The 14,968-nt window shown below is 45.9% G+C and overlaps 1 protein-coding gene across 1 annotated transcript in view; it reads left to right on the top strand.

The window, feature by feature from the left end:
• Positions 1-11,679, top strand: part of LOC126542874 (uncharacterized) — a 148,888-nt gene extending 137,209 nt beyond the window's left edge. The window contains exons 3-4 of the mRNA XM_050190009.3: positions 9,304-9,386; positions 9,830-11,679. Of these exons, the coding sequence (XP_050045966.1) occupies positions 9,304-9,386; positions 9,830-10,259 (513 nt within the window). The 3' untranslated portion in view covers positions 10,260-11,679. The remainder of the gene's footprint in view (positions 1-9,303; positions 9,387-9,829) is intronic.
• The last annotated feature ends 3,289 nt before the right edge of the window (positions 11,680-14,968 follow it).

The following is a 14,968-nucleotide window of genomic DNA, read 5'->3' as shown; positions in this document are numbered from 1 at the left end:
GTCAACTGAAGCGCCCCATGGCCCATTACTTTCCGCAAAAGAAGTAACAAAATAGGACTTTCACCATGCGACAATTCGCTGCACCGCAACAACGCTTTTTTTTTTTTCGCGCTCTCTGATTTGGAAGAGTTGGGGCTCCGACTGGCTGGTACGGCGCTTTTGGAAACTGAACTATTATAACAGCGCTGAAGCACAGGACACAGTAAGGTCTGCCTGTGGGACCCCTTACTGTGTCCTGTGTTTGCCCGCTATTGTGCTATATATCAATACATCCTACTAAGACGTCGGGCGCTGGCGCACTGCCCTTTCACGGCGGCAGGATACTCGGCCGCCGGGGCCCAACCATGCTAAACAGTAGCCAAAGAACGCTGTTCGCTTTATAAACGATTCTAACCGAACGCGTGTCGGGCAGCTTATCAGTCTGATTGCTTTGAATAACAAAGAGAATTCAATCGCAACGTGCAGCCGCTAGACAAGAACCGTTTAGCGTCGTGGCCACACAGAAAGAGCTGATCATTGTGCTGACACGTTGCTCCTGGTGCTTGCACATAGAGCACGTTTGTACAAAGAGCGCACAGCAAAACATTCAGTTAGCTTCAACCTCATTCCTAATGTTTCGCCGCCATTCGAGGTCATATGCTACTTTCCGCTTTTTACAGAATGTCTCTCGCATGGAAGTTTTTTTTCTGCATCGCGTAGACGATTGTGACAACGGCGGACCATAATTTTTTGGGCCTATGTAGCCAACAACATCATCATCAGCCTACGTCTGTTCACTGCAGGACGAAGATCTCTTCCTGCGATCTCTAATTACCCCTGTCCTGCGCCAACCGATTCCAACTTGCGCATGCAAATTTCCTATTTCATCACCCCACCTAGTTTTCTGCCGTCTCCGACTGCATTTATTTACTTTGTGATGGCGTAGTCACCACAATGTAAATAAACGGGACATTCAAATCTTATATGCATTCTGCAGGAAACCAAGAGTCGTGTCTAAAGAACAAGTCACGAAGAAGGAAAGCTAAGGTCTGTAACTCCCATAGTTTCGAAACTATCATGTCTGGAATGTGCGGTCATTGAACCGGCGGGCGTTATCCAACGCAGTCCGTCGTGGCCGATTATAGCCAGCGCGATTCGGTGCTTCAGGCGCCGTTTTCTTTGTTATGCTTCTTTTACTCACTCTGGCACGCTGCAAACTTCCACATTTAGCCAAGGTCTTTTCCACGAGCGAGTATAAACAGCGGGTAATCTGTAGCGAGAAACCAAACGTTTCAAGTACCCCGTCTTTTCTAACGGCATTTTTTCAACGGGATTTTCAGTTGCAATACTTCAAACCCTAGGCGTACAGAGAATAAGTAGAAAACACAGTACAGTGAAAACCCTGAAATCTCGCATTTACCTCAAGTAGGAAAGACCATGGTCGTGCGCAAACCACTGAAACCGCCTCCAGGCACGCACGTAAAAAGAAAAAAAGAAAAAAAAAGAAAAAGCTTCCTGCTGCTTCGGAAGCGGTCGCCCGAAATGCACGGTTGTAAAACCCGGCAAACACAAACATTCCTGCGCTTTTCTTTAAGACTGTCTCCTCCGAACATCTCCAAATGAATACGGGCTTTTGCTGCACGTGAGGCACATTGCGGCGGCAGGCCGTCTGCTTTCGTGGGTTCTTTTTTTTTCTTTTTTTTTAACGACTTACCCCAAGACTAGCTTCCGTCTCTGAGCCCTCTCCAAAAACGCCTTTGTTCGGCGCTTCGGGCCGCTCACCGCGCGTCGGAAACGCGGGGTGCATGTCACGCTATATAGAGGCGTATGTATATATGTTATCCATGCCAGTGCGAAAGCGCGTCTGGTTCGGGTTAAAGACCCGTTCACTCCCGTTCAGCCATCGCGGCTCATGAATATGCATTCAATCGCTTCCTCGGCTGGTCAAAGGGACATGATCTTCCCTGTTAAGCTCTCATTCGCGAATGAAAAATCAGCGTCGCTCGTACGAAAGACAGTGCATTCAATTATGCACTGTCGCGAGATTTCATTTGCCTGTACTGACATTCAAACTTGCTGACGCTGTCACCGAATCTGTGTCCCCGAAAGTGTGCAGCGCTCTGTAAACCAGAGTCAACCGGTTGAGCATCGAATTCACAAAGCATTGCGAGCGTGCGTTATTGAATTGAATTGAATTTTATTGGCATAATTTGGCAATTTACAAAAAAATGGAATTGCAGCGATGCATCTCAATCTCTTGCTTGAGGCTAGTTGGGATTCATTCAAGTATAATTGCGAAAGCGAGGTGTCCCATAACAAAACAAGAATGATGCAAGCAAAAATATTTTTACTGACATTATAACATTTGAGAACTAGTGATAACACGATTATTACTCTGCAATACTATTTTAAATGTTTCCGGCATTTATAAAGGCGAGTTTCAAAATATTGCCACGCATACTGTTACAATATTACGAGCAACACATCCATGTATGTACAGAGCGTAAGTACAACACAATTATACATGGTAGTCAATTCAAGATGATTACTCGTCCTGAAAAAATGTTTTTTAGCAGTTAATATATTACATACGCTATATATAACGTAGGAAATGTCTTTTCAATGCTAAAGAGAAATTCGTACACTTTTTTTAGTTTTAGTAGAAGGTTGTTCCATACGGCGACTTCATTAGCTGTAAGTTTTCTCTTACCATATATATTTTTTTGTTTGCCGAGTGAGGTAGTTACCTTTTACTTTGTTACGGCTTTCGTAGCGAGAACATAAAAAATGTGATGAGCAGACTGGATATCTGGTGATAATACTAAAATGGACCATTAGTGCAGTTTTATAATCAATTAAAATGGTGAACGGCATGATATTCAAGCTTCGGAAGTGTGATACCGTATGTGCAGTGTAGCCTGAATTTGTCATAAAGCTTATTGTTCTCTTCTGGAGTATTATGACTCGTTCTAGATATGTGAAGTATGTTTGACTTCAGGTAACTAAGCAGTAAGTTAAGTGGCTATGAAGTATACTGAAATAAATTATTCGTAATGTCGGTATGTCAAATATGTCTCAGCATTTGTACAAGAGAAAACATGCTTTACTAAGTTTCTTGCAGACTTCGTTGATATGAGGTGTCCAGTTAAAAGATTCCTCAAGTATAACGCCTAGGTATTTTATAGAATTCACTCCTTCTAGCGCTGAATTATTTATTGTGAGTGTACACGAGTGTTCATCCAGAATTTCTCGCGGTAAATTAAAAACAATATACTTGGTTTTCTGTGCATTTAAAGTTAGTTTGTTTGAAGAGAACCACTTGTGGATATCATCAAGCTCTGAATTCGCACACAAAAGGTATGGTGCGGGGATTCTTGGGCACATATGAGAGCTGTATCGTCAGCATACATAAATATTGAAAAGTATTTTATGACACGAGGAAGGTCGTTAATGTATATTGAGAAAAATATTGGTCCGAGAACTGAGTCGTGGGGTACACCTATAGTTGTTTCAAGAAAATCGGACCGGGTATCACCTATTTGCACTGGCTGAAATTTACGGTTTTCTTTATAATTTTTAAAGAATTCTAGGCACATTCCACGAAAACCATAACATTCTAGTTTGTTTAATAATATGCTGTGGCTGACAGTATCACAGGCTTTTTTTTTTTAGGTCGAAAGATATACCCAAAACGTTTCTATTGTCATTTAAGTGGTATTTAATAAGTTCAGATAAGGACAAGATAATTTATCGGAATGTAAAGGTTCTAATGAGGCGCTCTGTGGTGTGTGTTTCTCTTCTGTGTCTGTTGTCCAAATTTTGCGCAATCGAACCTCTAATAACCGTTCAAAATGATGCATGAAGGCTGGTAGCTTTTGACTGGGGGCACGATATACCACTACAATAACTTCGTGTTGGCATTTGGCAGCAATCATCTCAAGCTCGGACGAATACGATTGGTCCGCGTCTGCGACTCAGCCTACCGAGGCGTTAGGTGGAGTCATCCTGCACAAAAATATATGCCTATTAGTCTATGGCGAGCCTCTTGACACCTCTATTCACTGTATTCTGTAACAACCCTAGATTGCTCATATTATACATTGTATAATCCATAAACATGTAAATCCATAAGGGCAACAAGTCCACGGCCTGTCTTCGGATGGAAGAAAAATGAGGGCAGAACACAGCGTGGCTACCTGGAGTAACGTTCGGCTAGCTACCCTGCACCGGCGTAAATAGAACGAAAAATAAGAGGATGTGAGATAAGATAAAAAATAAAGAAAAGAAGAATCAGTGCGAGGAAGCACGCACTAATTGTCATAACGTGCCATGCCAGTAAATAGCGCAATAACTCGTTTAATAACGCTCAATTTAGTGCCTATCGTCTGCAGAGTGTCTGTCAATTGTTGTGGGAGAAATGGGAACTGTACACGCAGAATGGAAAATTGGTATATATTAGCTCTATGTGGCATTATAGAGAGCATACGCATCTATTTTTGCACGGGACTAACCGCGCTTTGCGTTTGCACAATGTCTAGCATGCGAAAGGCTTTGCGAATTCGGCTCCTCGTTAGCTGATGTCAACTTTGACTTTCAAAACGCGACGCGGTTTTAGCAGTAAAATGGCGACGTCTGTTGCCCCGTCGCGTTTGCTGCCGAGTGTCGCTGATTCTCCTTAGCACGGAGGCGCAGGCAACAAAACTAGAACTTTTACTAGGCGTCTCGACTTCGGCCATAGCAGCCGCCTCTCAACTATAGGCTTCGTTTGCAACGCACATCAGCTTGCATCGTCGATTATTGATGCAAAGCTTGCACTCATAAGCGGCCAGATTAAACAGCTTTAACGCTTCTTAGCTGCAGTAAGACTGAAAGGCGGGTTAGTTGGCTTGACTTCATTGCGGAAAGTTTTGCGGAAACTAAACGGCGACAACGAGAAAAGGACAGAAAGACCAGCGCAGTTTATAATAATAACTGCGCTGGTCTTTGTGTCCTTTTCTTGTTGTCGTCGTTCAGTGTGCGCGAAACTTTCCACAATGCTTCTTAGTTGTCTCTGTGAAGCGAAAACATGCGAATTCGACAGCGGATTGCCAAAAAGGAACTCGATCGCGTCAAACATGCAATAGAAAGAAAGAAAGAAAGAAAGAAAGAAAGAAAGAAAGAAAGAAAGAAAGAAAGAAAGAAAGAAAGAAAGAAAGAAAGAAAGAGTAAGTTGGGTGTCATCGTCGTGTATAGTACCGCAGCTTTGCCTGCATGGTCCGTGTCAGAACTGCGAGCTTGCACATTTCGAATTTCAAGCCGATGGACTCCCAAAGTGCGTTAATAACTCTTGCGTACACATTTTCGTGGCGAATGCTTAAGTTTAGACGTCAGAAAAACAAAGAACGGCTACTATACAAACACAGACGTGCGACAAAACGAATGAAACTGTGTACAAGACAAGAAGGAAATATATGCAGTCCCGGCAGAGCGCTTCCAAAGCTGAATCATAAAGACAACCGCGTTCCACTTGTCACGGTTCGTTACTCGAGAAAGCGAGTCAGCTTCAGCTTCGAAAGCCAAAGCAAGGCGTTGCATTTCTCTCACTTTTCGCCAGCGACGATCTGCGAACATCCAGAGGGCGCATAGAGAGTCAGCACGCGCCTAACGAACTGGAAGCGCTGCGTTCGGAGCGCCTGCATTTTGACGTTTATCTCGGCAAGGTGTTTCTGCTTGATAAGAGTATAACTTTGTCCTTCCCTCAATTCCACCTTTGTTTTCTTTCTTTTTCACCAATCTGCAAATAGAGCATTGGCGGCCGCGTTAATGAAAGAAATCAAAAAGAAAGGAAGAATGCTGCCAGCATAAAACTACGTTATCACACTGATGTTCATTATTGAGTCTGCGTTGCCCAGCTTTACTCTGGACTGATTGTACAGTACAGCTTCCCAGTACAGCATGCAGAACAGGCAACTGGCATTGGGCAAACATGAATTACCTAAAATAAAATAAATGTTTACGGCCTGGCTGTCCTAACTAAATATCACGGAATTACGAATTAAGACAAAATTAATTGGACCTCTGTCAAAGGTGAATTTTAGCGCAAAAAAAATTCTTAATTATAAGAGACATATTTATCACAGCGTGATTAAAGCAAAGTGCACGGGGTGGTTGCGGGCTTTACTGATTGAAATATACTACAAGAATAAAATAAAGCCTATAATACAAGACAGTCTTCTTGAGTAACATTTTTCTTCGTATTACGAAGACTTGTATTCGTGTCTTCAGTTGAACGATTGACAGCAAAGGTTATTTCTTGATGGGAAGATCCGGATGGGAAGATCCGTCCAAGACCCATGTAGTTTGCGCTTGTGTTCAATTGGGTCGAAGAAATTGTTCTCGTTGCGTCCAGGATTGCATACGGCCGGCTGTTTACACCCAGCTGCACGCCCGCATCAGCCACAGTAAGATCGAGTGAAAGCTCGCTGGAATGTCGGCTGAATGCGACTTGGAATTCCGGAGCAGATGCTGATAGGGCGCACCTTGCTTTGCACGCACTGCAGTCGCCAAGAGATCAAGCACGACGAGTACGCGTGCGATGAAGCCTTATGTGAAAATGATACTGCTGCCAAACCGGTCAGCGGCACCGCTTTTTGGAGATATTCCGGTGCACCTACTGACACACTTTTATCTTTGCCTTCTCCCCGTAACTCCATTATTTTAGTAACTAACTCGATGGGTGGTCGAACACGTGTCTATATAAACAAACATTTTTACACAAACCGAACGCAACGAATTATTGTCGGCGTTGCGATTCAATGATCAGCGAATATATGAGCCGAGAATCGGCGATGATCGACAATTTTCGGTTCGATAACAGACAATGTATGCACTTATATGTATATTACATTATTATGTTATACTATGTGTGAAATTATTACCTGTATGTAAATTTTATGTATAGCATTTCTATATTTTAGCAGTTCATACGACAACGTAACAGGGAGACTGTAATTTGCGGAGCAGTTTTAGAGAGGGAGGCCTTGGGAAAAGCGCTACAGATTATCTAAAGGAAGTATACTGGAATAATACGTGGGAATACCGGAACTTGGGAAAGGCTAACAAATGACGCGGCAGTAGATGTATCTGGAAAGGTACCCATTGCAACCCCTCGTCTTTATGGTACACGTTATAAGCATCGAGAGGAGGCTAGAGGCAAGGAAGTTAGGTTATGACTTGGCACCGAAGCGAAGCAGCGTTTTTCGGGTTTAATGTACGCCGACAGCACCGTTTTGCCGCGTATGCAGACAGAGACAGCTTCTTGCAGCTCTAAGTGGAAACGAGGGCAAAGCTCTTGGATTTAACTTCCGTATAACGACATCGGGCTTCATGGCATCACTGATATCAGCTGGCCACAATACCAAGATAACAAGTGTAGCTGAGCGAAACTACCAGACACATAAAGAAAGTGAAGTGATCAAAGCGAAAGGCACGAGAAACGCTGTCATAATTAAACAGAACGCTACAAGGGTTAAGAAGAAAGTGTGTATCTAGTATAGGAGGTCTATAAAAAGTCGTAATGGTTACCGAGCTCACGTTTGGTGACTCGGTGCTGTGCTTAGAATATGAAGTGCATGCAGGACTGAAGATTAACGTGGGACCGTTGGAAAGCTACCATTTCGAGCGTATGAAAAAACCACACGCGAAGCGGTAGAGGGAGGTACGGGTTCGGCTTTGGAAGTGCGCGAGAGACCTAGAACAAAATCGGCTTCGAAAGACGAGTGCAAAACATGAATGAAAATTGACGGGCAGCTAAATTAAATTATTTAGGCGTGCCCATACAGGAAAAATGTTGACTCGCAATGGAGAAACAAGCCAGGACGCTAACCGGTAAATATTAAGCTAAAGTGGCGGACCGCGACATAGAAAAGGATGTTAAATGTAAGCCAGATATGTGGAAACAACGCACTTGATAGGAGCCACGAAGAAGTTAGTCATATGAAGCTACATTGAACAGCAAAAAAAAATCAAAAAGGAACATTTTTATGGTAAATTAAATGGCTGTGCCGTACTGTTCGAAGCCAGATCAGAGTGTCTGAGAGCGCGTAGTTATAAGCGAAAATTTTCAGATAGTGATGACCCTCGCATATCGTGTGAAGATGGTGCCGAAACCACTAATCGTATAATGTCAGAATGTCCACGTATCCACCCAGCGATAAATGTGGAATCAATGGGTTTGGTCGATGCTTTAGGTTTTAGGACAGCACTCATGTGGAAACATGAACGAAGTGGTTAGAGAGACTACAGTGAAAGTCGGCTGGAATGTTGGCGGTGAAAATGAAGGCATAATATGCAATGAAGCGAACTTTCAACTGTGAATAGTGTAGCTTAGTGCGTGAAGATAGTTAAAGGTTTAAATATACCAGAGAGTTTCAAGGAAAGAGCTTGGTGGCATGTACCACCCCTTCAAGGAGATGCTCACGTCATGATCATCATCATCATGTATGAAAAAAGTGTTTGCGTGTAAAAATTTATAAATTTTATCAAACGGCATGTGCTTTCATGTTCAAATGCAACTAATATTCCTTTTATAGGTCGCTGACTATACTGTTTGGGCGAACGTCATGCGAACTCTTGCCTTGTTCTCATAGTGATGACATCAATGGCGACCTGTATATGCTCGCATCAATTTATCGAATGTGAAAACTCCCTCTGACGGGAAAACTGACAATTTTGAGATTTAGAAACACCTGTCAGTTACTTTATGGTGATTTCATATTTACCTTCAGTGTCCTCTTAACACTCGATGACGATAAACCGATGTATACGATCGAGTGTATTGGTAAAGTAACACAGTTCCACAACGAATATTACGTACGGTGGTAAGCAAATATGTGGCGCCGAGTCAAATGGTCGATCAGGCGAAAAGCACCTGTTTTACTGCCTGGTTCCGACGAAGCAGGCTACCACAATAGAACTGGTATATGCTCTGATCAGGGTGAAGCCGTGCAACCAGTGCAATTAAGTCCGCAGTTCAGTTTGAAATCCGTGCAAGAAGAGGAAGAAAACACGAGAAGAAAACTAGTTAAAGTGGAAAGGGCATCGCCTGCGATTACTGCAACTTCCTCACTGTTGGGCGTGCTTATGATTTCTCACGTGGCCAGAGGAGTCACAGCCTTTACTGTTGCCTACCCTAGACGTAGTAGCAGAAGCTTGGCGTTTTATGCTGCTATCCGCCTGTCTGGTTCTCTAATCTAAACTTTACCGCGCCTGCAGAACGCTTGCAAGAGAGTCCACTATGTGTACCTTCCTTCCTGACATAGTGTCTGTTCTGCTTGGCGTCTGCAGGTGGTGTCGTTGGCGACCTGCCTACTTTCCCGCGCCACAGAAGCCCATGGCAGAGCCACTCCGAGGAAGAATAGGCGTCTCCTGTGAGTATAGCGGTCGCGCTTCGTAAGAACAGTGGCGTTATCTCTGGACTCCTGCTTTGTGTAGCCATTATAACAAAGGATGGAAATAACTTCCCTTCTTCAAAATACGTCCCCCAACGCCTTCCATGTGTATCCCCTGTCAAAAGTTTCAAACCACTGGACGAGTTACAAGAGATGTCGCTGTGTTGCGACTCCTGCAACCTCCCCTCTTTTCGCAACTTTAAACATTGAGAAGCATTCTGGCCAATCTCTGTGTAGCTGCAGAATGCCCAAAGTTCCCCGCTACCCGGCAGCAACTTCCTATTGCCCTTTTGAAATTTCTGGCTGAGTCTGTCAAAGAGTAAACCCCGCCATTCCACTGCACGCGATCCCCGCTAATGTCGCGACGACAGTCGCAAAATCGTCAAGGCGCGACTTATGGAGGTCATACGTGATTGACGCAGGGACCTTCCTCTGGAGTGGCCTCGCCCTCGGCGACGCGACCCGACGGCGCCGCCCTCAGGTCCCCCCGATCTAGGCTACGTGCGCTCGGCCGAATGCTGCCCGTCCGTGACTGAGGCCATCCAGCCACTCGGCGGCGTCTCCATCACGGGCCGCATCCTGGAGCTGTACCGAGAGCCCAACGCCACGCAACGCTTCTACCAGACGTCGTGCCGGGAGCAAGTCAAGGGGCGGCCCTGCCGCTACGTCCGCTCCAAATACGAAGCACAGTCGCGCTGCGTCCAGACCTACAGCTACATGTACGCGCTGGTGCGCGAGTTCCAGTCCGACGGGCCCTGGCGGCTCGACTACATCCGCTACCGCAGCGGATGCTCCTGCCAGGTGCACCGGCCCAGAGGGTACCCGCTCAGCCTGCTCGCCAGCAGGCCTTGATTTCCTGCTTCCCTTTCTCCCGCCTGGAGGACGACGTGGCGAGACCTGGCGTGGACCTGTCCGGCGAAGAGCGCAGTACCGCTGCTGCTGACGCCCAACTGTTGGACGCGCACGTGCTGTGACGACTGACGCGTCGTGAGACTTTCAGCGAGTGTCAAAAGATGCACAAGCATTTTGTCATTGTCGTTGGGTATGGAAAGGTCTATACGTTCGAGGTGTAAGTAAAACTCGGAGCTGTTAAACGGACGGTAGAAACAGTAAGTGATAGGCGAAGGCCAGCAACCGGCGCTCTCGTTATCTCGTGTTCTGTCGTACCAGTTAAGCTTCCCTGTACTCCTCCAGCTCCATCACTGGTCAGTGCTGTACACTGACTCGTTGTTCCCATCCGAGTCAATGAACCTTTCGCAACACGCAGCATGGCGCCGCGATCGGGCAGTGCACGCGGCCGAGCGGCTCACCGAGACAATTACTTCGCGTCCACTCAACCTACGACAGCGCCGAAAGCCTCTCTAGCGACTTCAGCCATGCCCAGATGACTGTGCCACTCAGTTGCGCCAGACCACACGTGCGTCTCGATGTCCGTGTCTCATAAGTTGTTAACGGTTCGCACTCCAACGCCGCACGCCGCGGTTCTACCGTGCGTTTACACCCCCCGTTGGAACAACCGAAAATACCCACATATCAAGAACACGCATGCCAGGTTGGCCCGTGCACACAATCAAAACTCCTGCTGTGTTCATTGAATGCAATGTCGGAGAGTACAGCGCATAAAGCGGCTGTCGTTTCCGGTCTTCGTCGTGTCGTGTAAAATAATCGTCGCCGTCACGAAAGTATTCGTGTACCGAGAAGTGGGCCTGCATCCCCTGGAGCTACGAGGCGCTTGTGAGCTTTTAAGTAAGGCTGGAATATAGTAGCGCACTTGATCCAGTACAGCGGCCCCAGGGCTGCATACTGTTGATTTCGCGGCAACTGCTGACGTATAGGGGTTGTATTTTGATTGCGACTTGGGTGATGTGACGCAGTGCACGGTTGTAGACAAAAGATCGGAACGTCTTTAATGTTTCCTGCTTGTTGCATGTGTATCACTACATTTCGATCTCATTCCATTTCAGTTAGTGAAGTTGCCGAAAGGGAAACGACAGGTTTTGACTTCCACATCATTTTGAACTGATGATGACACGCGGTCAACTATATACATACAACGGTCACCAGTATTGCAGAAGTCATGCGGGCGACGGCCAATACACTTCGTGTTGCGAGTTAAAACGCGAGGTAGCGTGTTGGCGAAATGGTAGTGACTATAACAGATCATGAGGAAGGAAGACGCACTGGTCTGTAGACTTGAAAGGACGTAACTTCTACTCACTATCACTGACTTGGTCGCTCGGAATATTGCGAAGCTCTACAACAAGGAGGGGGGGGGGGGGGGGGGGGGATATTACATGAAGTCACGCAAGGACAGATGTCCTGAAAAGGCGCGAGTCAGCGCACGACAGCAAACCTGGTTTACCGTCAGCCAAGGCAACCAATGTGACATGTCCAGTAGGATCTTCCCGGGTGCTAGTAGATAAACGCAATGCCCTTTAGAAGTTGTAATGAAGGCCGTAGTTTTTGTGAGTAACCCTGTGACGAGCAGCAACATTCGACACAACCTGCGAATACTTTACGGTTGAAACTGTGCATGTTTTAAATGAAAGACACCACGTCTTCTTCGAGAGGAAAGTAGTCAAGCGACTGCACCGCTCAGTTTGTTCGGCCCCACAGACGATATTAAAGAACACTGAGGGAACCGGGCGTAAATAGCAAGACGAACGCGAAGACAGGCCACGGAGTAAACGCGGATGACAGGTTGTCCCAGATGCACCGCACCGCTTTGTTCAAATGATGAAGGCTCAGCCGCACACGCATGCATTTCTATGGGCCAGCTCGCACACCTCTATTCGTGTGCACCCAGCATTGTGATCCTTCGTGTGCACTTTGCCACTGAGAATGGTCATTCTCTATCGACACCTTCCTTCCTTCTGCCAGCACCACAACTTAAATGAACTGTATATCTTTCGTTGTGTGGAGTTTTCTGGTCCGCCTTCCGTTTCGGACAACCCGAATGAAGCGATATTAAGTTCACATGCTTAGATGGTATGATAGTGCTTGGTTGTAATACAGACAACATATATATATTAACTTACTCCAGGTGATGCATAAAGCAGGAAATAGAAACGAAAATGTAATAGGCATGCGCGTAGAGTGGCGAGAAATGTCAATGTATTATAATTTGCTAACAGCTGCACCCTTTACTGTATTAGGCACAGATAGCTGACTTCAGCAATAAACGTTTATTGAATGCTTTAACGATAGTCGCAACTCAAACTACACTGAAAGCGTCCTTCCTGGAAATCGGCTTTTTGAAGTGGCAAGGTACTCATAGGAGGAATCGATCTCATTGGCTAGAGTTAAAATTCAGCGCCGCATTACGTCAAGTAAATGTAAACCACTACACTCACTTTACCTCCAACATTTAACCACCACCCCTCCTCCCCAGTTTCCTTAGTCTTCCTAATGCACTGGCATGCATTCAGTCAAAGGGAGCAATAACTCATGTGGAGTGATCTGAATGTGCGGAAATCGTAAGCGAAAAGAACAGTGCCCACGTGAAAAATTAGCGCAACTCAAGGACAACGCACACAGGAAGGGAAGGCAAAGAGAAGTGCGTAAGGCGAAGGAACAGACCTGACCGGAATGCCGAGACTGATGACAATGATAATAATTCCCATAAAGTCACCTAAGCACCAGTTAGGCGGCAAGGTCGCGAATGATTGGGTTTCTTTGCTTTCCTGTTGCATTTGGAGAACATAAGTTTGTGGGGTGGACCAGGGTGTGGATCGCAAAAGTCATCGGCGAGTGGAATGCACTTGTAACTTCGAAACCACCCGCAGCGGTAGCCCGTTGGCTATGTCCTCGTGCTGATGAGCCTGAGCTCGAGGTCTCGGGTTCGGTCCCGACCGCGGCGGCGATGGGAGGCGGATTGCAAAAACGTCAATGTGTAGGGCATTTCGTGCACGTTAAAGAAAGCCCAGGTGGTCAAAATTAATCCTGAGCTCCGTACTACGGCACGCTTCATAATTTTGGCACTTGACACCCCAATATTTCATTAACTTAACTTCGAAGACAAAAATTTCTCTTTCAGTCCTGCGACACCTGAAGTAGAGCGCGCAACTTGCATCTAGCGCCGATTGAGCAAGACGCTAAAGAAATGTATTACAAGTACACTCAAACTGCTGCGCGAGCTCGAAAGCGAGAACCACTTCGAAATAACATGATGACGACTGCAGTAAGACGGCGATCGAAAGACAAACAGATGGCTTTACCAATAAACAAATATGTTGGTGTATGCCTGATTAACTAGCAAAGTTCGGTATTCAAGACGGTGAATGGGAAAAAATTGGGTTACTGCGAATATTGCGCACGCATGGACGCGCACAGAAAAACAGACCCCATATACGTTCAGAAATCTACGATGATAGTTGCTCGGGTCATGTCATCAGAGCACACTGCTCCATTGCAACTGCAAAAGCTGATTCGGCAAGCGAACAAGATCGAAGCATGAAGCACCCGCCGCGAAAAGCACCTGCTGCGACCTAAGCAGGGTTGCTTTTCTTCTCTCTCTCTAGCTCTCTCTCTCTCTCTGCGGAGAGAGAGTGGGAGGGGGGTGCGGGGAAGGTACTCGCGCTTTTGTTTCGGGGCCACTTGTTTTCTCAGCGCGTGATTTCATTTGCAGATCATTTACGTCGAGCTTCGGTAAGGTCCGCGAGACTCGGTGGCAGAGCAAACGCTGCTGGAACTGGAACTGTTTGACGTGGACGTACCCTCCAACTCCCGCCTCCCTCTCCCCCATACGCAGCTGCCAGAACTCTGGCAACCTCTTCGTGCAAAGTGCATTAACTTGTCTGCGTTAACCGCTTATCATCTTGTCCCGGTCTAGTGCGTCATGTTCTCTGCAGCATATGAGCTAGGTAATTTTGCCCGGTCACTTGGAGTTAGTTAGGTCTGGGCTCTGCGGTTCGCATGGTTGCCAACACGTGCGCTAATCACTAGTGGTAGCGTCCGTCACAGAATCCAATACGTGCGTCATTACGTTTATAGTGAAGTTTCGGTGACAGGCATCGGAATCCATGCTTTCTCGAAACAAAGACGTTTGAGCCAACCAACCATTTCAAGTGGCAAGGTACTCCATTGGTTTAATGATGTTAATACATCGAGTATTGTTGCTCTTTTCAACGTTTACAACGTGCTAGGCATACCTGCTAATATGTCTTTTTTTTATGTATCCAAGAAAGAGTAAAAGTGCGGGAACAGGAGGCGCCTGAAAGCAAAATGCGGTGTCAGCAATTAATGATTTACTGCCAACGGATTCAATTTGGGCCTCAAACGAACAGAAAAAACTGTTCCTACTTGCCTTTCTTTATTCTATTTTTTTTTTTCATTTCAGTTTTTTCGTGTTGAGCAGACACTACACGATGTTGCTTAGAAAAATAAACAATTGGGTGTTAGCGCCATTGTCTGCCCTGCCTGAATTTCTGTCAATTGCACGGTTTCTTCTACTCAGGTCATGAACCATGCAGCCCAAATACGTAGGCGTGTATGTACTTTCTTTCACATCTCATTTTCTCTCTCTCTCTCTCTCTCTCTCTCTCTCTGGTTATCATACATCG

This window comes from Dermacentor andersoni, chromosome 2, assembly GCF_023375885.2.
Source record: "Dermacentor andersoni chromosome 2, qqDerAnde1_hic_scaffold, whole genome shotgun sequence".
Lineage (NCBI taxonomy): Eukaryota > Metazoa > Arthropoda > Arachnida > Ixodida > Ixodidae > Dermacentor > Dermacentor andersoni.
The sequence above is the reverse complement of the archived record's forward strand: the minus strand, read 5'-3'. Positions and strand labels throughout refer to the sequence as shown.